This window comes from Syzygium oleosum, unplaced genomic scaffold (assembly GCF_021117445.2).
Source record: "Syzygium oleosum isolate NSW1041296 unplaced genomic scaffold, Sole_v2.1 Sole_v2.03, whole genome shotgun sequence".
Classification (NCBI taxonomy): Eukaryota; Viridiplantae; Streptophyta; class Magnoliopsida; order Myrtales; family Myrtaceae; genus Syzygium; species Syzygium oleosum.
The window spans coordinates 8,074,051-8,095,773 of NW_026607487.1; the positions used below are offsets into that span (position 1 = coordinate 8,074,051).

Here is a 21,723-nt window from a genome sequence, read left to right on the forward strand (position 1 = left end):
CAGCAGCATCGATCCTCGTGTTCTACCTTTTGCCGTCTCTCTGGAAAGCACCGGCAGCCGGGTCATGAATTGACACGACACAATGAAAGAAAGTACAGATGTGATGAACATGCACAGAGATCTAACAACATAAGATTGAAGAAAACTAAGCCGAATGGTAATCGGAAGATAATTGTATCAATTATACTTAACTATTGTTGATCAAGTGGTTACATGAATGTTTGTCTCGTGAAAGCACGTAATTTGGATCGGGGTAAATGCATAACTTTCTTTTGAAAAGGTTTGTTCTAAGTTGATTTGAAACCAATCCAGTCAGGAATCAGTAGTTCTATCTTTCGAACTCGGAACTGGGTTTGGCAATTTGTGTTGACGGGACATAAGACAAATATAGCTAACCTAACAACGACACACTAAATAAAAATGTTGAATTGACTGACTATGAACACAACACGTGAAGCGGATCCTCGGTTACCAAAAAAAAAAAAAAATACACAACACGTGAAGCAGGTTACACGACATGGACACAATATGACTAATGCAATTATCAATCGTCTCACTTCGATACGATATGTTAATTTGTTTACAAATATACGTTAAAATATGTATACAATAAGCACAAAAAACACGATTATACATGATAACTTGTGTTAACAAGCTTAAGACGTTTCTAGATAATACGAGTAATTTTACTTCACATTAATCTAAAATGTACTATTGAGTTAGGCTTTCATCATGTTCAATAACATTCATATACCGATACATTTCTATCCCTTTGACTGGCGTTAATTTTGTAAAATGTTAAAAAGTCATTACACATAAGTATTAAACGTGTTAAAAACAAGTATAATCTCGTTGTGTTGAAACAAATCGTAACGTTGATACACGAACTTTAAACTCGTTAATTTATGTCCACACAGGTGTGCTAATCGGTCAACAATGCATGACATGTTTGCAAGTGTGTTATAAGCGGGTTGACACCACCTCGTACGCGACTTGAATCCCATTCGTGCCAAATACAAACATATGTCACCGCATGTCGCGTCTTGCAAAAAGCGAGAAAGAATATGTTCTCCTTGGAAATCGAAAGCACGAGACCTGTTTCGACTAGTTATCAGGTCGAACCGGATCCCGTGCTCGGGCTAACAAAAGCCTTACTAAATTATCACGGGACTATCAGTTCGAGGCATTGTAGACTCGTTAGCTAGCCAAATCCTTTTCAAGGAGAGCTTATGCCCATGTTACCGTGCCGATCAAACTGCCGTAAGTTTGTCCAATGTGAAGCCTAGATTTCGAACTCGTCGCTTGGGGTCAGAACTTTTTGAGCCGGATATCAGTAAAAGGGGAAAAAATATAAAATACAAGAAGAAGAACAAAAAAAGAGACAATGACCACAAATGTATTGAACTTTGACCCAATATATAATATGGTCTATGAACTTTTAATCTGTTCAATGTGGTTTCTAAACTTTAGCCTAATTTTCAACGTGGTCCATGAATTTTTAATTTGTTCAATATGGTTCATAGACTTTTGATACATGTTCAATGTAATCCCTGAACTATATGAAAATGTTCAATTAAATTGAACAAGTACCTAAAGTTCATGGACTATATTGAACAAATTAAAAATTCGTGGACCCCACTGCATATTGATTTAAAGTTCATGGACCACATTGAATAAATTAAAAATTCAGGAACCGCGTTAAAGTTCAACGACTATTCGTGTCATTTTTCATCGTCCTCATCATAAGAAGAAGAAAAAAAAAAGAACGTTACCAGAAGCGGGCCGCGGGTACTGGCAAAGCGCAAAAGCCGATATAGCCCCCGACGAGCCCGACCCGCCCGAACGACCCGCCCCAAATCCGAGACCGAGATCGTCCCCCTCTCCTCTCGCCTTTCTTCTTCCTTCCGTCGACGTAACAACATCTCTCTTTCTCTCTCTCTCCACTCTCTCTCTCTCTCTCTAGAAGAGGCCAACTCTCAGACGCTTCTCCTCTGCGGACATCGAAAAGAAAGGGAAAATCTTAGGGTTTTGTTCAGTCTCAATCCGACCGAATTCGAACAGGAACAGCAGAAGATTCAGCAGCAGTCGAGATCACAGGGAAGGAAGGGAGGGGGAGGGGGAGGAGGAGGAGGAGGAGGCTGAGGAGGCTGCTGCTGCTGTAAAAGCCCAATGTCGCAGAGCGGGAAGCTGATGCCGAATCTGGATCACCAGAGCACCAAGCTCCTCAACCTCACCGTCCTCCAGCGCCTCGATCCTTTCGTCGAGGAGATTCTCATCACCGCCGCCCACGTCACCTTCTACGAATTCAACATCGATTCCAGCCAATGGGTACTCCGCCCCCTTTCCCCCTCTGTCCCTTGCCTTCTTTCGTTTGTTTTGTGATGTTGAAGATGCTGTGGAGTTGCCCGGGATTCCCGATCGTTTTCCGAGTTTCTTCCGGCTGGTATCTCGTGTTGGGTATGTGTTGAGCGTGTTTTCTCCCCTTGGTTTTGCAGAGCCGGAAGGACGTGGAAGGGTCTCTGTTTGTTGTCAAGAGGTAAATTCCTGAACTACTACTAGTCGTTCGTGCGGTGGTTAGTGAAAATTTTCGTTTTTTTGTCGTGTCGGTGCCGGATTTGTTGCGGAATTGATGTTCCAAGGGCGAGGGTCTCGTTGTGGACTGTTGTTGTCTGGGACTCGACTTCAGATTTTGTGTTTTGAGTTTCGTGTTGAGTGTGCTCGACTGGCGGTTTTTGGCAGCTTCATCATACGCTTCTGTAATTTTGGTTGCAGGAACACTCAGCCTCGGTTTCAGTTTATCGTGATGAATCGCCGGAACACTGGTTAGTGGACTTTGTTATTTGCTTATTTCCTGGTTTATCTCGGAAAATCATGTTTCGTATCTTTGTGTGTAGCGGAAAAGAAGGAAAATTTATGCCGGATTCAGGCGATGATAGTTCTGCTGGAATATTCTCTGTGGTTTCCATACAAAATGCGGGAGACGAGAGTTTCATGTCTAGGGAGTTCATGCGGAGGGCTATTAGGATAATTTAATGTTTCACTGTTAAAGTGTAGAGTCGAGCTTTCGAAGTAATCCCTTTTTCTTTTCAGACTGCTATGATCCGTACTTTTGCTGTTATGTTGGGCATTAGATCGTAAAGATTTGGTTTATTTTTATATTAAGAATCAACTGTTTACATCTAGTTTTCCACATATATCATCCTCCTTTTTGGCCTACACAACCTGGGGAAGTTCTACCCAATATGACTTTGGAGACATTTTTTGTCTGTCCACATAAATTAAGAATTCAGATACAATTCAACACCCCATTGAGATAAGCATGAATCCTATGCATAGTCTAATTTTTTTATCTTCCCAAGCTTACTCAGGTCTGAACCCAGAGAGATACTTCCCAAATAAGATTGCCAATGGTACAAGTGCTCGCCTTAATGAAGATGGAAAAGCGCAGTAACTGCACCTGTGCCTTTCTAATAGTTGAGTTGCGAAGGGGTCCCTTTTTATTGTTTTAAGTACTTCAGGAACTGAAATTTAGTTTGACTTTACCCAGTTTTGTCGGTTCGCTAACTTTAACTAAAAACTATGGTGTACCTTTAGCTTCTCCATATCTTATTTACTAACTGAGAAGTGCCGTATAGTAAGTTATTGTAATTTTTAAAGTCAATTAGATGGTCGTTGATCAAATTATGTGCAGCACTACTATCGGAATTTTACCGCTTCGATTTGTAGATGATTTGACTGCTCGATATTTATTAAAGTTTGCACTTTTAAGAGAGCAGCGTTTTACGCAGATAATCTGGTAGAGAATCTCTTGGAAGATTTTGAGTTTGAAGTCCAGGTTCCATATTTATTATACCGGAATGCTGCTCAGGAAGTAAATGGTATTTGGTTCTACAATGCACGGGAATGTGAAGAGGTGGCAAGTCTTTTTAACAGGTTATTAGGCAAATTGGATGTTTGTTGTTATTTATGTATTGTGAATCTATACATATATTATATGCTTATTAATGCTTCAATTCTTTTTTAAGTAATAATTTCTGCTTTTTGCATTTTAGGATACTTAATGCATACTCCAAGGTTCCTCAAAAGTCAAAGGTGCCCACAACTAAAAGGTACTAAGTGGTTTGTTTTGATAGTGCAAAATATGCAAATTGTTCGTGAAGGAATAAAATCAGTATTTCAACACAGATGTTTTTCCTGTTAGTTTTTACCAGTAGAGCTGCTTATCTTCACCTTGGCCTTTGAGCTGTGATTTTTTGGAACTTGCCTTGTTTTCTGCTCCTCAATGATCTATGCGTACCTGGACTGCAATAAGTTCAGCAGTTGAGGTGTAACATACACTATGGGAATTTCAAAGAGAAGCACTTAAATGACAGAGTTTGTAGTCCTGTTTGTAATCCCTTCTATAACTATGGTGATCGCAATTTATTTGCTTGAAAGGTTTTCACTTCTGTTGAGTATGAGGGATGTTGCAGTCTTGACTGTGAATTTTTAATTTCTTCTTTTTTTCCGCTTAAGTAGTGTGTTGCAAGTTTCACCTGAAAGTTGGCTTTTATAATATTACCCTCTATCGGGTGGATACCATAGTAAATTTTATCAGTTTGGCAATTGTCACGTTGCGGCGCTCAACGTAGAAGTGCCAAAGTTTTCAAGCACTACCAGTGCTTTTCAGTGAGGAAATTAATAACATACAATCTTCTTTTTACTCGATAAACAACTGTAATGTCTTTTCCCAACTCATTTTCAGTTCTGGTTCAGATAAAAGTTGAAAAAGAACACTGGTCGAGAAATGAAATGCTTTTGCATTGAGTTTCATTGTTTGACCTCCAAAAGAATCTTTTTCCCAAAAATAATTAACTGTGCTCATTCAAAATGTTATCTTTTAGTTCTTTGCTGCTTTAAAACAGATATTTTTCTTGCTTTCTGCAGTGAGTTTGAGGAACTAGAAGCTGTCCCAACTATGGCAGTGATGGACGGACCTTTGGAGCCCCCATCCTCTACGACGCCCAATGTAAACGATGTCCACGATGATCCAGCCTTTGTGAACTTCTTCAGCGTATGTACTAGTAGAGATAGTCAATTTTCTATTAAGTAAATTTATTTGATGAGACGTAGGAGAATGTACATCAGCACGATGAAAAGGCATGTAGGAAGAAACAAGTGACATGTTGCATGCTTTGTAGGCAAATAAAATAACATGCATTTTAACATCTCCTGCACCTGCATCATGCACATAGTTTTGTGCAGGAGGCATATTGATTAATGTGGGTTCTAGCAGTGCTATGAGATGACCTTCCTTTTCCTTTTCCATGGGGACAAGTGAAGTCTTCCTCCAATGGTTGGAGGAGTTACTGCACAAGTGTGCTTTTTGAAGTTTGTCTAGTACAATGAAGCAATGAAGTTTGGATAGACGAGTGCTGCTTGAACTGATTTTGCTCTTTTTTGTTCCCCTTTTATAGCAGCAGATGACTCTCTTAAAATAGCAGAGGACTCTCGTATAATATTAAATTACTACTCAACTGGATGTTTAGAAATCTCACCTACGGATTGTGGCCTGCTTTTTGCAGGCTCTCAAGGCCAATTGTGTATAAGAAGCTTGATTTAGCTCCTCTTGCTTTGTTTGTTCTGATGTGTAGGTTCCATGTTTTGTAGAGAAACACGTTCCTCATTTCAAGCTTTCTGCTACGTAAAATTCTTGCATTTGTGTCGTCAAGAGTGGAAGGCTTCTAATTTCCTATTTTTAATAATTCCTCGACAGCTGGATCATTTGTGTTATTTTAAAGTGATGCCTTTGTAGTGTTTTTGGCACTGATGTTCTGCTGTCCCTTCTCCCTCTTTGCTTCCCCTATACCTGCAGAAACCTTTGTCATTCAGGAATCACAAATCATCTGATAACATATAATTTCAAAGGGTGAAAAAAAGTATTTCATGTACAATGAGCTGTTGCTTTTAGCTGGCATTCGCACAAAATGATCTTTCGTAATGGTGGTGCGGTATAAATAGGGTTCTACTGTTTAAATATGGAAAAAAAATGACTAAGTGCTAATGAAGATGGGGAAAGTGGAGCATAGTTTCTGTTGAAAATTGTTAGAATCTACAGAAAACTCGTTCCCCATTTGCCCAGGCAATTATGGTGGTGGAAGTTCATTTTAGCTCATCGTCTTTGAGAATGATAGGGGTGCCGTGCAGCACTGGTATATCTCACTTAGGACATGTGTCCTCTTTAGCCATATTCTACGTGTTATGCAAAATTGTACTGTGTGCTTCCTTTTGGTCCCTAATGTTTTGCTTTGGCATGCAGTCAGCTTTGAATATTGGCGGTGCTACACATATAGCAGGTAGTGGACAACCTTTTCCATCTTCTTCGGCAATGGCTCCACCTCCCGGTCCTGCCTCGGCTTCCTCACCGGCTGTGTCGACCTTGCAAATACCATCTCCTCCTTTGGCAGCACCTACCCCTCTAGGGTCGTTGCTTGATATTAATGATCCTGGTAGCAACAAAAATCGTGCAACTAATCTAGTGAAGCCTTCATTTTTTATCCCTCCGCCGTCCTCCTCTGCCGCAATTGTGCCGCCTGTCTCTTCGTCAATGCCTACTGCTCCTCCCCTTCATCCACCTGTGAATTTACAACGTCCATATGGTGCTCCAATTCTTCAGCCATTTCCGCCACCAACGCCCCCTCCATCTCTTACGCCAGCACCTGTTCCTACTGCCAACTATGCACCTGTCATGAACAGAGATAAAATCAGAGATGCACTATCAGTGCTTGTTCAGGTTAGTTTGCCTGTAGTGCCTCTTGTCGTCTTTTACAGGAAGTTGTACCATTTAAATGGTTTTCTAATTTCTCCGGGAAGTTGTACCAGTTAAATGATTCAAGGAAGTAAAATGACCGATGTTCCAACTTGTTTAAGGATAATACCTAACTGAAAAGGCTGTCCTCAGGATCATAGCTCATCCAGCTTTTAGCGAGAAAACGAACTTTGGATTCACAATCAGAGACTCTCCTTTGATTCCTAAATTTCTTTCTTATCTATGTTTATTGGGCTTTAGCATCTTGAAGAAATTATCAAGGAGAGGGTGCTTTGTTCCATAAAGGTCTCTTATGGTTCTCCTGGTCGTAGCTTGGTTCCCTCAAGAAGCCCATGCTTGATAAAATTATACTAAGTCTGAATCAAAACTTTCCCATGAATTGTTTTCTGATCCCGCTGTAGTAACTACGTGATTTCTGCTCCACGCATTAGGAGCCAGAACTAGATTTCTCTGGAGTTTGAAACAATAAGATCTGTTGGTGCTAGCTGCTCTAGCTTTCTATCTAAGACACCGTAACTATTTCTTTCAATCACTTGTAACAATCCGACAAATAACCTTGTTGCTCTTGCAGGACAATCAGTTCATCGACATGGTATATCGAGCATTGCTGAATGCGCACAATTCATGAGCAGCAAGATGGTGGGGACCTGACTTTCTTCTCTGTTGGAGTTTTGGTGGTTGTGCATTTTCCTTTCTGAATCTCGAACGGTCAGATCCGTGTGTGTGATTCCATTTGTATAGTATTTTGCTCTAATGTCTGATAACCTTTTAGTAAGGTATATAAGTTTTATTACGGTCTCTGCTAATCATCTGTGAATGTCTTCTGCTGAGTTGTTCATGGCACTATTCTGAAAATTAGAAATCAAAAAAAGTAAGTTGACCTAGCCCATTGAATCATGACTATGTCCTTTATTCTGATGTTCGTGCATGTTAAATATGGCCAGATTTACGAACACGATTGGCGAAAACTGCTGTGAGAAAGATGTACATCGACAAAAACGAATTCGCGAAGCTTTCAACGAACTTATCTTGGTCGAGAAATTGAAGCTTGTGCTTCGTTATGTCTAGTTGACCTGGGTTAAGAAAGCAAGCGATCAAGAGAGGATCGTCGTCTATGGTTGTCGGTGCCTTGATGAAGATGATGCCTGTTTCCAACTGAAATGACTGCAAGCAGCAAAAGATACGAAGGCGGACCTTGTCGAGAAAGAATTTACCTACTTAGGAGTTCAGAGATCTCAGCAACTCTGGGCGATTCTGGGCGCCCGGACCGAACTCATTAGGTATTCATTATAGGTGAGCAAAAGGAATCGCCCAAACAAGATCAAATCTGTTGGCTCTGGGCAGTTCTCAAGGTCACCGGTTCGATTTCTAGTTCCATTTGGAACGCCCATCCGGACCAAACTGATTTTTTTTTTTATTTCTTACAAATTCGGAAAAACTCTAACCGCTTTCTAAAAAAAACCCGATCGCTTGTTATGGTCATGCACGCCATGCCTCTCCCTTGCTTGCTCACGCCTAAGCCTAATCCCATTCTTCACGACTCAGGCTCGCTCGTGCTCAGTCACTCCCAGTCTCTGACACCTCTTGCAGTCTTGCTCGACTCTCATTCTCACACTCTCGGTCACAGCTCTCTTAGTCACGCCCTCTCGCCTCGACGCCACCCTCTCGCCTGAGTCCTCTTGCTCGACACCTATCTCTCACGGTCTCATACTCTCGCCTCCCTCTCTTGCTCTGTTTTTGGTCAATCACAATCGCATCTCATCAAAGTAAATATCCAGTGCTCTGTTTTTTGCCGTTCTTCGTACAATATAGGATTTGTGAATGATCTCCACTCATTTTGATGCTATTGCGATAAGCTTGGATTGTAACAATTGCTTCAATGCTGCATTTAGATCTCTTTTTCGAACAGATCACAGTGTGTTTGTTGAAATGCCTGAATGAAATGTGTGTATAGCTCTCTGTCAAAACCGTGCTAGCAAACTAATCACTGCGTTTGATGCACCCCGAAATAGATTTGAATAGAACCCCACCATTCAATAATTGTGGATTGCCTTGCCAGTTATAAGGAATTCCCGAGTATATCCAAAATATTTACAAGCAATCTCCTTCTCGTTTTATAATTACCTATACCGTAAACAAGGGAAAAACGGACTATTATTTTCTTAGAATTTCCGTGTAAAATTCTTTTGCACAAATGTCTCTGTTTTCCGCGATTTGAGTTGGTTTGTGAATATATTTCGACCAATGTCGATATAAGAAAGAAAACCGTAAGAAATTGTGAAGTGTCATCCAATTTTATTTGGTGATTTATTTACAGTTAATCAAATCTCTACCCAAAGGAAAAAAAAAAAAAAGAAGTGGGCAAATATTCGTTTAAAAATTTAAAAAGAACCAAAAATTAACCCGAAATGACAGTCCATCTTCAGTTTTTTTCTGCCACTTCTTCTTCTTCTTCAGGTAATCAAAGAGACGTAAACCTCAGAAGAGCTCACTCGCACCTCTCTCTCTCTATCTCTCTCTCTCTCTCTCTCTCTCTGCGCCTTCTTCCATGGCGGCTGCTAGAAGAGTTTCGAGTAGGTTGGTCGAGCTCGTATCGTCGCCTAACCCCATCGTTTCCCCAGCTAGCGTTATCTTCCATCGAGGGCTCGCTTCCACGCTCTTCGTCAAAGGTACCGCACTAAAAAAAAAACCTTTTTTTTTCTCCTTCATGCTTTTTCCCTTCTCTTGATGCTTTGCCCCGTGTGCGTCTGGCTGTGCGTGCGTGCACGAGGCGCCTTCCGACAAGGCGCACGGGCTCCAAGTGGCCTGGTCGAATGAGGGGCGCTTTCTGTCGGAGTCGGGCTGACCTTCGAGAATGTGCTTCGGTTAACCGCGCCTTCAAAAGATTTCTTGGGCGGACTCTAGTAATTGGAATTCTTTTTTCGTGCTAGGCGGTAGGCGCTAGTGTTGGTTGCGAATTTTACCCTGTGGTGATTTTGCTCCATTTGAGGCTCCATGTTTTGATTGAAAGTCTCTTCTTTTGTGTTTCTTTCTTCCCGAATTTGAGTCGTTTCTTTCACCAGTTGATGGCCAGTGGAAACTGGAACCTGTTCTTTCTGTTGCTGGTTTTGCGGGTATTCATGGTGGACCGGACTCAGCTGAAGGAACAGCAAGCAATTAGAAATTGATTACAGAGACCAAATCTACTTAGTCAAATGCACTGTCCTCCTATGAAATCTCATGATTCTGTTGAACGGCAAACAGAACATGAAAGAAAAGTATGGAGTACTTACAACCAGCGAGAACTTTCGGATGTCCTCCCGAAAGGGAAGAACTCCAACCCAGAAGTTATAACAGACTCTCTAAAGTTGGCACGAGTCGCCAATCTGACACGATGGCCAGAGTCCTGTGTGCAGATCAAGATGTTGCACAAAACAAAAGTTTGACAATACTGACTAATGGGATAGCACAAAATCGACATAATCCCGCTTCATTCATTGACAAATGAGTAGCCCCATCTTCCAGATTATTCATGAAAGTCTGTAATCTCTGTCTGCGTCGAGATTTCACAGTAGAGTGGGCGTACTTGTTCCAGCAGGATAGATGATTCCAGGGATATCATCATGTGCTGTGAAAAGTGAGATAACTGGTAGTTCCGTAGTGATTGGGTGTTTCAGAATGCGACTTCTAGTTCTTGGTCGTCTATCATTAGTTAGATGGTGCATTGCCTTTGAAGGCTTCATGCTGTTGAGTATTGGACTGAATATGATTGAGCTTGTAAGGACTGAGGTTCGAGCTTTTGTCCCTGACCTCTTTCAACCTCCTCAGAACTGGGAAGCCGTTTAGCTACTTTTTTGTGTTTCAAGGAAATAACATGGTGACAAAATGTAGCACAATCATTTGAGTGTTAAGTAGCTTGTTGTGTATTGGATCTAATCTTTAGGACTCAATGAACACAGCCGTTCATCCTGTATAACACGGCTAGCGATGCCAGTCCTGGTACTAGCACAATATTAGTTACTATCAATCCTTCATAAGAGCGTAGAAACAAAAATTTATCAGCTGTGAAGCCAAGCAAATCCCAGATTTAATATCCATTTCTGGAGAAATCGCAACTCTTTAGGGAGGAACCAAGAAAGTATTTTCAAGTAAGATTGTGACGATCATTTCCTGAACTAATGATTGGCGGTAAAGGTCTGAATCTTCAGCTTTAGTACCATCAGAGTTATTTCTAGGAGAAATTTTAATCGTTGTTTATCTCACTATGAAATGCAGTTTCTAGTTGTAGCAAATACTCTGCCTTTTGTAATATCGATCTTATGACATGGCAAAACTTATCATTAAATATTGCTCTTGAGCAGGTATAGATTTTGCCACCACTGACGACAGGCTAGCCAAAGCATTTTCAAAGTTTGGCCAAGTTGAAGAAGGTAAGCTTCAATATTTCCCCTTTGGAGATTCAAGAAGCATTATTATCTCTTACCATGAAGCCACGTTTCTTCCAGCTACAATAATAATGGATAGAGTAAAAAATAGATCGAAAGGTTTTGGATATGTGACCTTCGCTGTGGAGGAGGATGCCCGGAAAGCCTTGATTGACATGAATGGGAAGGTGAGAATTGTGCCATCTCTTGGTACTTTACGCATTCTAGACCTTGTAAGTTATGACCCTCTTTTTGCTTCTAGTTGCTAGATGGGCGTGTAGTGTTTGTGGACAAGGCAAGAACCACGAAGAGATGTTGATGATTCCGTTCCAACAGCCAGGGGACCTCCTGAACCTTCCATTAACGAATGACTCAATTCCTGTTTTTCCTCTGTCAATATGTCCGATGTAGTTAGAGAACCGATGCATCATTTAGTCAATATACTCTGTTTTACTTGGTTTTTTAGTGTTCACTATTTTGCTGACCTTTTTTCATTTCTATGTGGGCTGCAAATGTACTTCCTGTTGCTTTATAAGCGTGTCATTTGCTTAAGGTTCATCATGTTGTTCTTCATGTTTGTGTTGTCATATCGAGAGCTTTTTGACATTGAAGAATAGTGCAGATAATATCGGTGCTCAAAAGTCTGCAAACCTCTTTGTTGGTCCATGGCTCGTTACCTGTTGTGTATCTAATTACATGGAGATGTAATGGCACTGATTGGATCAAAGAGAAGAGCAGTGCAGAGATTTTGATCGAGTCTCATGAGAGGCAAAGGGAAAAGGGAGCCTAAGTAAGAGTTAGAAATGGAGATTGCCGTGGCAGACAAGACTAATTGCAGAAGTGAATGACTTTGGAAGCAATGCAGTGCTTGACTCGAGCTTAGAAATTGAAAATCAGAGTGGCGGGCCGGCCTGAGAACTGGACCATGGTATTGATGCCCATCAATTTCGACGTTTCGTGCAGCAACTCGGCAACTATGAATCAAGGTTTGATGATTGGTTAATCTGGGAATTGGAGTTGTTCTGTATCTGCTGTCAAGTGGATTTTACTCCGAGCTAAATGTAGGTACTGATATCTTTGGACTTTATTCTCAAAAGTTTTGTCACTGATAAAGAAAAAAGTTATGCTGACCAAAAAAGAAAAAAATTATGATTTTGGGACTTGGGTAATCAATGTAATTGAGATAACTCAACAAATTGATGGTGTTCTTTCTTTGTTTCCTTATTTATTTTGTTTTTTAAAAATTTCCCCCCTTTAGTTTATCACGGGGGCTATTCTGGTCAATAAAGACTTGGGCTCAGAAGAAATGGCTTGGGCCCTTTCGAATTGGCCCATTTACGGGCCCATTAGTGGCCCGTGCCGACTTGCTGAAGTGCGAACTGGGAGAGCTCTCTCTCTACACATATCTTTCGAGTTTCGACGTCCCCACGCTTATCCATGCAAATCCGACATGGCACGTTCCGATTGAGCGACGACGCTATCCAAGCAATCCGTCTTCCACAAAATCTGTATCTCGCTCCTTAACAAAACCCTAGTCCTCCATATCCACCCCCTACTCTACGGTTTCTCATCCCAAACCAGCAGACCGAAAATGGCGGCAAGCATGGCTACATCGAGCATTATCGGCCTCGGCTCCTCGTCCTTGTCTTCCCCGAAGAAGGCCGCCCTTGTCTCAGGTACACATTGATAATCCCGAAACTCGTCTCGCTTCTTTCCATTCCATGCTCCTATTACTCTCGATCATTCATCCAATCCGGAATCGTTGGTTGTTGCAGACTTTGTGAGATCTCCAGTGAGAGCAAGGAACCCGTTGAAGCTGGTTCGCACCTCGGGAGGAAGGTTCACATGGTAAGTGCTTCAATGTCTCTATTCAGCTCTGATCGGTTGGGTGCATGATGTCGATGTGATCTGGTTTGGTTGATTTCAACGTTGGTACGAATGTTTTTGTGAAGCTTCCAGAGAGACTGGTTGCGCGCCGACTACAGCGTGATCGGGTTCGGGCTGATCGGGTGGCTCGCGCCATCCAGTGTCCCGGCGATCAATGGCAAAAGCCTGACGGGGCTCTTCTTCGAAAGCATCGGGACCGAGCTCGCTCACTTCCCCACGGGTCCCCCGCTCACTTCCCCATTCTGGTGAGTCCATAATTACATACACACAAACCGATTCATTGCAAATAAACGCCGAAGCTTTAACTGCTCAATCGATCAGTCAAAATCCCACAAGCTTGGACCATTTTGACAGTTGACTTTGGTAGATTTAAGGCGTTTGATATGCGCACATCTGCAAAAATGATTGATTTTTTGGGGCGAATCTGATGGATGAACAGGTTGTGGCTGTTCTTATGGCACCTGGGTCTGTTCTTGTGCCTCACGTTCGGCCAAATCGGCTTCAAGGGGAGGACCGAGGAGTACTTTTGAAGAAACCAGTAGACATTATCATATTTCATGTGTAATCTTCTTGTAAATTACCCAGAAATTTCCCGGCAAATCCATCCCTCATCTTGTTTTGCCCCCCCCCCCCCCCCCCTATGAAACTCTATGTACCCTTTCTAATCTGATGAACAAGCGCTGCTCGTATTTGATTAACTCCGACCTGTATGCATGGTATGTCCTTCTTTGTGGCCCTTTTCATCTTGCTGATGACAGAACCGCCACCAGCCAGCGGCGATCATTCGGGTTTTGCTTCCTTAGTTGTGTTCGGTTCTGCTCTTAATGTCAAACCCAATGAACGGACATTGAATTTCAAACCCAGGACAAGATGAATTAGATTCATCGGATGATGTGACCCTAAATTCAATCTCGAGCCAAAAGTCTGAACAATCTGCTTCAACCTTTCGCTTGCTAACACGGTTTAGTAAGATTTCTTGACACTTTCTGTCATCTTCGTCGAGAAATGAAAGTCATGATATCAGCAGCAGATTGCAACATTCTCTTGAACTTCTCAAACCAATCGGTTGCACAAAATCAAGTCCGAAAATAACGAGAAAGTATCTAAAGCCTATACGATTCGGGAGAAGTAGACATATTTCGAGCCCATATATACACGCTGTTTAGCTTCAAATAGGCATTAGACTTACAGGTTTCGCATAATCCAAGCAAGATTAATCAGATTGTTCGTAGATCAATTTTACCCTGGTCGCTGGAGTTCGGTTTCCAGTGTCGGAACAAATAGACGGTCGGGCGTGGAACGTGACGGTCGTGCCCTGGGAGGAGCTCTCACGTGCGAAGGGAGTCACACCTGGGTCCACTACCCGCCGCTTCAACTATGCTAGCAAGCTGGTGGGAAAAAGGAGACACCTTGCACGTCCCGAGGAGCTACTCTCTGTGATGAAGATGGCGACCTGCAAATGAGACCGCTCTGTTCTGTTCTGTTCTGTTCTTTCTCGACGATTAACTGCACGAAACGAACCGACCCAGTTCGAGCTTAACGTGGGAGAAGATGGACGGCGTGTGCACCGACGGAACGGAGGGGCGGATCATATCCATGGCCGACGCAGCGTCAATGTATCCGGGCTTCAAGTTCTCGCCGTCTGATGCCGAACTCATCGCGTACTACTTGACGAAGAAGCTCGAAGGCCTCGACAAGAGCGTCGAGCAACTCATTCCCGAGGTGGACATCTCTGCCCATGAGCCCTGGGACTTGCCCAGTTGGTCTTGACGCTCCCTTCATCCGTGCTCTAATTCCGGTGTTCTTGTCGCCTGTGCGTGTGTTTGCGGTTCGTGTTAGGGGGAAAAGAAATTGGAGTGCATGCGACTCGTGTTCTTGGTATACGGACATGGTTCTGTTTTTGAAAAAATTGCACCCAATGTAAGCCTCGTCCCATGTGTGTATACTTTTGGAGAAAACGGTTTTGCCAACTGAACTTGGAATTCGATGGGAAGAGGATGCGGTTTGCGTTTAAGATCTTGACAACATGACTGGTTCCTGTGCTGAAAGATCACTGTCTAGTAATTGTTTTGAAATGGAAACTCTTCGGACGGTATCTAAGAATTTTGTTGGACTTAGAATTTCCATTGATTTCTAACGTTGGATGCGTGTATCTGATGGGTTATATCCGAAACAGAATCAAAATAATCACACAGATAATAGAAAAATTAACATACGAGTTTACCCAGGTTCACCCCAGAATAGGGCTACGTCCTGCAAATGGATTCTATTATGATATTTAGGTTTTACAACCACAGTCACTCGTTACAATCATCTTTCATACGAGTACAATATATATAGGACTTAAAATGAGCCTAAAGCCCAAGCCTATCCAAATCCCTTTAATCCCACAACAAACGGGTCAACAAACCCGATGTTGTTTCGGAGGCGCTACCCCCGAGCCCTCGTCCGCTCACCGGAGAGTGGAACCCCCGCTCGATGTCAAGGCAACGGGACCCCCGACATTCTGTGCGTAGGGGTCACATGTTGTCGATTCATACTTCAGTTTCCCTAAGCTCACGTGGGCATGCCTGGTATGAGAAACAAAGGTCCCCGAAGTATTCACCAACTCCAACAATATCACACACAATTTACCGACTCGGATTCAGTACATAGTTCACTGGAGCTGATCTGTAGGGAATTTTGGTTCTTTGTTGCTTCACTGAGTTAATGGTTGCACTACTCTGTAGTGCAAACTTTGTAGCCTTTTGTCCCTTATATTAGGCTTGCTTCGTTGAAAGTTGGTTGCTCTATGATCAGCCAAATCGATCATGCCCTCGGAGAGCGAGGGGTTCTTCTTCTCTGTTCGCGGCAGGAAGTATCCTAAGGGGTCACAGAGTAAGAGAGCGACCAAACATGGATACTAGAAAGCCACAGGGAAAGAGCGTAGCGTGAAGTCCAGTTCCATCGTGATCGGTACAAAGAGAACCCTCGTCTTCCACCTGGGTCGGGCGCCGAATGGGAAAAGGACAGAGTGGATCATGCATGAGTACTCGATGAATGCAAGGTCCCAGGTAATAGCGTTTGATTTTGAGCCTTTATCTATTGCATCGACCTTATCCTAGTCTCTGGCCCTCTATGAGTCTCTGTGATGTTAGTGTTACTGACACCAAAATGTGTGTACATTTCGCAGAGGTAAAGCAATTGTCTTCTACTTAAAGATTCTAATACCTTTAAAAAACGACTGAATTGTCTCGTGCGTCTGCATCCCCCCGTTCAAATCAGCAGGGTTCTCTAGTTATCTGCCACCTGCGAAGAAGCAATATGTTCCATATGAACAGTGCCTCTGATCTAATGCAAACTTCTGATGTTGACCGGACGGATGTCTCTGAAGGAGACAACTTGGCTGATGGTTACGCGAGGAAGTGCTCTGGCAGTTGCAATTCACACTCTGCTGAGCAAATTCATTCCAGCTCCAATTCCACCCATCAAAAGGTTCATTTCGTTTCAAGAAGTTAATATTTTGCAACACCAAAGTTTGCTATGGCCTTGTGGTTTACTTGTTTCAGCAACGGGACCTCCTCCCTCATTTGCAGCCATTTTTAGTCATGAGTATTTGTCCAAATTATGGGATTGAAATTTTTTAGTCAGTTTTAGGTGGAGCTGGTCTACAAATAGTCAGCTAATATTGTACTGACTAAAATCTATTTCCCCTGTTCTACCATTCAGTATTGCGATGGCAACGAAAACTTTTACGCAGATATACTGAAAGATGACATTGTCAAATTAGATGAGTCTTCTGTTTCTGCAACTCGCAACATTCTGCCTACTGTTCCAATCAATCCAGTGGCCGTGCTAATGTCTCAAGACTCGCAAAATCTAGTGCAAGATTTCATGTCCCCGATCCCTCCTTTCCAGGGCACCGCAAATCGAAGAGTCAGACTGAGGAGGCAAAAACCAGAGAGCTCCAGTACGATAGCGCCGGAGATAAAGGCCAGTGATTACTCTGCAGAGAAGGCAGAACCTCAAGCAGGAAGCTCAGAGCCCTCAGAGAGAAGAACCATTGTGATCATTGGTCGATGGCTTGTGTATGGTGTCTAGACTTGTTAAACGGATAGGTCGGGTCAGGTTGGGTTGGGATTGGGTCATAAATGGTCCGATCCAAATTGACCCATTAACCCGTTTATGACCCATTTATTTCTAATGTAAATATCCCGACCCATACCCAACCTGACCCATATTGCTAAAACACTTCTATATTTAACTCAATATAGGAAAACTTATTTCTTATGACTTTTTTTAAAAATTATACTACTAAAACATTTTCGTACAATACAATTTTTAATTATTTTATTTTTTAAAATGCAATTTTTAATTATTTTTAATTTGTAATTTTTTCTTTATTTTTGGCCAGTGGCCGACCACGGATGAGGATGAGCTCGCTAGAGCCCGGCGAAGATCGAGCTCGCCCGATTCCGGCGAGCCGAGCCTTGCTAGCCTCGGGCGAGCTCGAGTCTCGCTAGATTGGCAAGGCCTTAGGCTCGCCGGATCTGGTGAGGTTGAGCTCGCCCGAGGCCGGCGAGCTCGAGTCTCGCCAGATCGGCGAGGCCTCGGGCTCACCAAAATTGGGCGAGCTCGGCCTCGTTGATCTGGCGAGACTCGAGGTCGCTGGCCTCGGGCGAGCTCGACCTCGCTTGAGGCAGGGGAGCCCAAGGCCTTGCCAGATCGGCGACCTCGAGTCTCGCTAGATTGGCAAGGCTCCGGCCTTGCCACAGGCCGGCGAGGCCGAGCTCGCCCGATTCCGATGAGCCCGAGGCCTCGCCGACCTGCAGCGAGTTTGTTCCTCCCCTGTGGCCGGTGGCCGATAGCTGATGGCCGGCCACCGGCAGAAAAGAAGAGAAAAAAAAAAAGAAAAGAAAAATAAAAAAATTTCGATTTAAAAAATATATATGTTTATAAAAAGGGGTAGGCTTAATGAGTGGGTTGGAAATGGACTCCACACTCAATCCATTAAAACTCATTTATGATAGGCTTAAAACTTTAAGATCCATTTAAGATAGACTTTTTAAAGTTATGTTAATCCATTTATGACCCATTTATTTTTTAAATGGGTCATATATGGGTTTTAAGACTCATTTAACAGGTCTAACGGTGTCCTAATCGGCCTGAGCTTCTTGTTTGGTTTTGTTTATCTGCTTGGTGGTTTCCATAGAGCCGAGATGATTGTACATTCCTCCTGAACTTTGGTCCTCGGCTCTTTTAGAAGCAGGCCTTATATGGAAGAGGGTTTCTTCTTCTCTTTTGTTTTTCCTATAGAGAGAGTGAGAGAGAGAAAAGTTGAATCCAAGAAAGAAGGGTTATGCCAGAATTGGCTGACCTATGACCTTCAAGAATGATATAAGCAGTTTTTCAGGAACAACCCTGTGCATTAACTTTGCCAAAGATTGATGTCAAAGAGTGTTGCACAACACTGTTCTGCCGTAGTACCACACCGTCACATTCAATTCGAAAGTTCTCTTTAAAAGGAAGTGATGAAATGAATGAATCAAAGATGAAGATAGGTAAGTACTGAGAGTGCCAAAAACTTCAAGAGTACACAATGTAAGGTTTTAGGCCCATCAGCTTCCTTGTTTTCCCGACAAACAGGTCTTTAGACTTGATCATGCCGGGAATCCTCCCAATGATGGTCGGGAGCAAGAACTGTGCCACTGCTTGTTTCCTTCCGAGCAAGACGATGGCTTTTACTGAACGAGGCTCGTAAACGGCCGTCTCGCTTTCTTTGCCTCCATCCATCAACAGCTTCAATTTCTTCACGGCCGTCGCGTGCTTTTGTGCCAAAAAACCTTGCCTTATCTCCTGTTGTCATGTTACATAACCGTTTCTGTCAGCGATTTTGACATTGAATGTGTTGAAGTCTACTTCTTGGGGAAACGAACTTGAGCGGAGTAATCCGCATTTTGAACTTACCCGAACTTCAGTAATATCTCCAACCGCAAATATGTTGTCACGATCCTCAACTGTCATACACTGATCAACCATTAATATTCCAAATCGATCCAGGTTTTCCTTCAAGAATGTCTCCTTGAGCCATGAAGAAGCAAGCGGCTTTCCCGTGCATAAAAAATGGCAATCTGCATCGATAGTTTCTCCGTGGGAAGTTGTGTACGTTCCATCCGATAAAGAGTTCAAATCGACCAGTTGCTCCAATTTTACATCCACGTTCTTTGTCCTTAACCAATCTAGAGTTCTCTCCGAAGCCTTCGGTCCAGTGAATTCCATCAACCTCGATCCGCTGTGAATGAGAGTGATTTTTTTGTCCGGGAAATCGACGCCAATTTCTGCAGCGAGTTCAACACCCACCGGGCCACCACCGATGATCAAAATTGATCGAGCTGATTTTATGTTTTGATCATCTGCAAGTAACAGATTCAGACTGGAACAGAAGTCAACAGAACAAGAACATAAATGACTGATAGTGCTATACTTGTTCGTGCTTGTTAGATATACTGTATAATTTAGGGTTTACTGTTAGTAGGGTTTACTATTTATTTTACTTTTCACCTTTGCCCTATGTAAAGGGACTTGTAGCTCTCATTCAAGTAAGGCAATATAAATAAACTCACTTATCTCAACTTGGTATCAAAGCTATTTTTCCTGAGGAGCGCCCATCGAGTCTGCCACACCGTGGCCGCCACGACGCCAGCCGCACCGGCCGCGCCGCCTCGGTTCTCTGACAAGACCGAAGCTTTTCGTCACTATTCGGCATACTTCCCCTGCTCATTTCGGAAAACCGCGACCACCAGCAGACTCGCCGACCTCAAACGACCCACGTCTTGAAATTTCATCACCAACAGTAGCCTGACGCCGCTGCACGCACCGCCATGCGCCACCACGCCTCGGACCCAGGTAGCCCACCGCTAATCGATGGTGATTATTTGGACATACTCCGCCGCGTTTTTTCCAAAAACCAACACCAACCCACGACTCGCTGCCCCCAGTCGAGTCGTCTAGTGAAGTTTCACCGCATTCCTCCTTCGGACGCGCCCTCATGCGCCGCTCGAAGTTATGCGCATGAGATCCACGCGCCTCGCCCAGCTGCACGCTCCTGCACGCGCCAACGACTCCGGAGTTGCTGACGTCACGTGCCACGTCATCACCACATCAACCGACACGTCATCTACCACGTCATCGACACGTCATCCATTTGACCGACCGTTGACCTGCGTTGACCGTCGTTGACCGACCGTTGACCGATTCAGACCAGACCGGTTCCATCTCTTTTCCGGCCAGTTCGACCATTTCCTGACCGGTTTTCAGTGTTCTCCGATTGGTTCTTGAGGTATTCCGACGTCCTGAGTTCGTTTTTGGTGTTATTTTTCCCATATCTGCTCTCAGTATACTATATTCTGCTGATTCTATAGTAGTAAAGTGCCTATCTTGGATAGAATGGAAGTCTCAATGCCAATTCAGACTATTTTGAATGGTTCCAATTATATTTTATGGTCTCAAGAAATATCAAGTTTCTTGAAAGGACACCAGCTTTGGCGTTATGTCACTGGAGATATTAGTGAACCTACTAGAATTGCTGAAGAAACTGATGATAAATTTGTGGATCATTTGGATGAATGGGATAGCAAAAATCATCAGATTCTCACATGGTTTCGAAACACTTCGATCACATCTATCCGACTCCAGTTTGGCCTTTTTAATACGGCAAAGGAAGCTTGGGATCTTCTTGATCATCGTTATTCTAGTTCAGATGTTGCCCATCAATATCGGTTGTTAGAGACTTTATATCACATGCATCAGGAGCCAGGTCAGTCCATTAATGATTTTTTATCATCCATGCATGCTATTTGGGATCAATTGACCTTATGTGAACCGCGCTTGGAAGGGGATGGAAATATTCGTAGAGTTGCTGAACATCGTGATCGTATTCGTGTCATGCAATTTTTGATGGCTCTGAATGATGAGTTTGAACCTGTGAGAGCCTCCATTCTACATAGAGATCATTTTCCTTCTATTGAGACAGTTATATTAGATTTACTGAATAAGGAGACTCGGCTGGCTACTTTGAAAACGCAACGTTCTACTGTGCCCATATCTATACCTACGAATGCAGTACTTGCCACTTCGAGTTCTTCCTCCATGCGCCGCCCATTTTGCAAACACTATTGCCGACATGGTCATCTGGCATCAAATTGTTATCGGCTACGACCTATGCAACCCACAGGATCGATCACTCAACCTCGTAGCCGAGGTTCCTCTGTTCGTCCATCTGCCAATGCTGCCACTGTCGAAGCTTCTTCCCATGGATCGTCCCCCACACTAGTGTCCCTAGAGGATCTTCGCACCGTTCTCCGAGAATCTGGTACCTTTATTCCTCCTATTCCTAGCACTTCTGCTATGTCTACTGCTCCAGGTATTTCTGATTCTTGGTTCTTTGATTCTGCTTGTTGCAATCACATGACATCCAACTCTGCCTTATTTCAGTCTAAATCCTCCGCTTCACATGCACCTCATATTCTTACTGCCGATAATTCACATATGAGAGTTAGTCATACAGGGAACATTTCCATATCTACATTATCTTTAACTAACACCTTCCTGGTTCCTAAACTCTCACTCAACTTGATCTCTGTCGAC

General features: G+C 43.1%; 5 protein-coding genes across 5 annotated transcripts; 4 read left to right on the top strand and 1 right to left on the bottom strand.

Moving 5' to 3' along the window:
- The first annotated feature begins 1,922 nt into the window (after window positions 1-1,922).
- LOC115679068 (mRNA-decapping enzyme-like protein) lies at window positions 1,923-7,614 on the top strand. Its single transcript, XM_030602619.2, has 8 exons — window positions 1,923-2,328; window positions 2,496-2,536; window positions 2,773-2,822; window positions 3,789-3,933; window positions 4,053-4,109; window positions 4,927-5,053; window positions 6,299-6,772; window positions 7,380-7,614. Exons 1-8 carry the CDS (start codon window positions 2,170-2,172, stop codon window positions 7,434-7,436), a joined length of 1,110 nt encoding a protein of 369 aa, XP_030458479.1. The 5' UTR covers window positions 1,923-2,169; the 3' UTR covers window positions 7,437-7,614.
- Window positions 7,615-9,293: 1,679 nt separating this feature from the next.
- On the top strand, window positions 9,294-11,766 carry LOC115679072 (small RNA-binding protein 11, chloroplastic). The gene is made up of 4 exons (XM_030602622.2): window positions 9,294-9,477; window positions 11,149-11,217; window positions 11,293-11,399; window positions 11,474-11,766. The coding sequence occupies exons 1-4, from the start codon at window positions 9,357-9,359 to the stop codon at window positions 11,528-11,530; spliced, it is 354 nt and encodes a 117-aa protein (XP_030458482.1). The 5' UTR covers window positions 9,294-9,356; the 3' UTR covers window positions 11,531-11,766.
- Window positions 11,767-12,726: 960 nt separating this feature from the next.
- LOC115679071 (photosystem I subunit O) lies at window positions 12,727-13,796 on the top strand. The gene is made up of 4 exons (XM_030602621.2): window positions 12,727-12,887; window positions 12,987-13,059; window positions 13,164-13,343; window positions 13,538-13,796. The coding sequence occupies exons 1-4, from the start codon at window positions 12,803-12,805 to the stop codon at window positions 13,626-13,628; spliced, it is 429 nt and encodes a 142-aa protein (XP_030458481.1). The 5' UTR covers window positions 12,727-12,802; the 3' UTR covers window positions 13,629-13,796.
- Window positions 13,797-16,291: 2,495 nt separating this feature from the next.
- Window positions 16,292-17,178, top strand: LOC115679070 (uncharacterized). The gene is made up of 2 exons (XM_056309611.1): window positions 16,292-16,572; window positions 16,807-17,178. The coding sequence occupies exons 1-2, from the start codon at window positions 16,402-16,404 to the stop codon at window positions 17,176-17,178; spliced, it is 543 nt and encodes a 180-aa protein (XP_056165586.1). The 5' UTR covers window positions 16,292-16,401.
- Window positions 17,179-18,663: 1,485 nt separating this feature from the next.
- Window positions 18,664-20,127, bottom strand: LOC115679269 (uncharacterized). The gene is made up of 3 exons (XM_056309612.1): window positions 19,869-20,127; window positions 19,045-19,490; window positions 18,664-18,933 (listed from the first exon to the last, which is right to left on the bottom strand). Exons 1-3 carry the CDS (start codon window positions 20,125-20,127, stop codon window positions 18,664-18,666), a joined length of 975 nt encoding a protein of 324 aa, XP_056165587.1.
- Window positions 20,128-21,723: the final 1,596 nt, after the last annotated feature.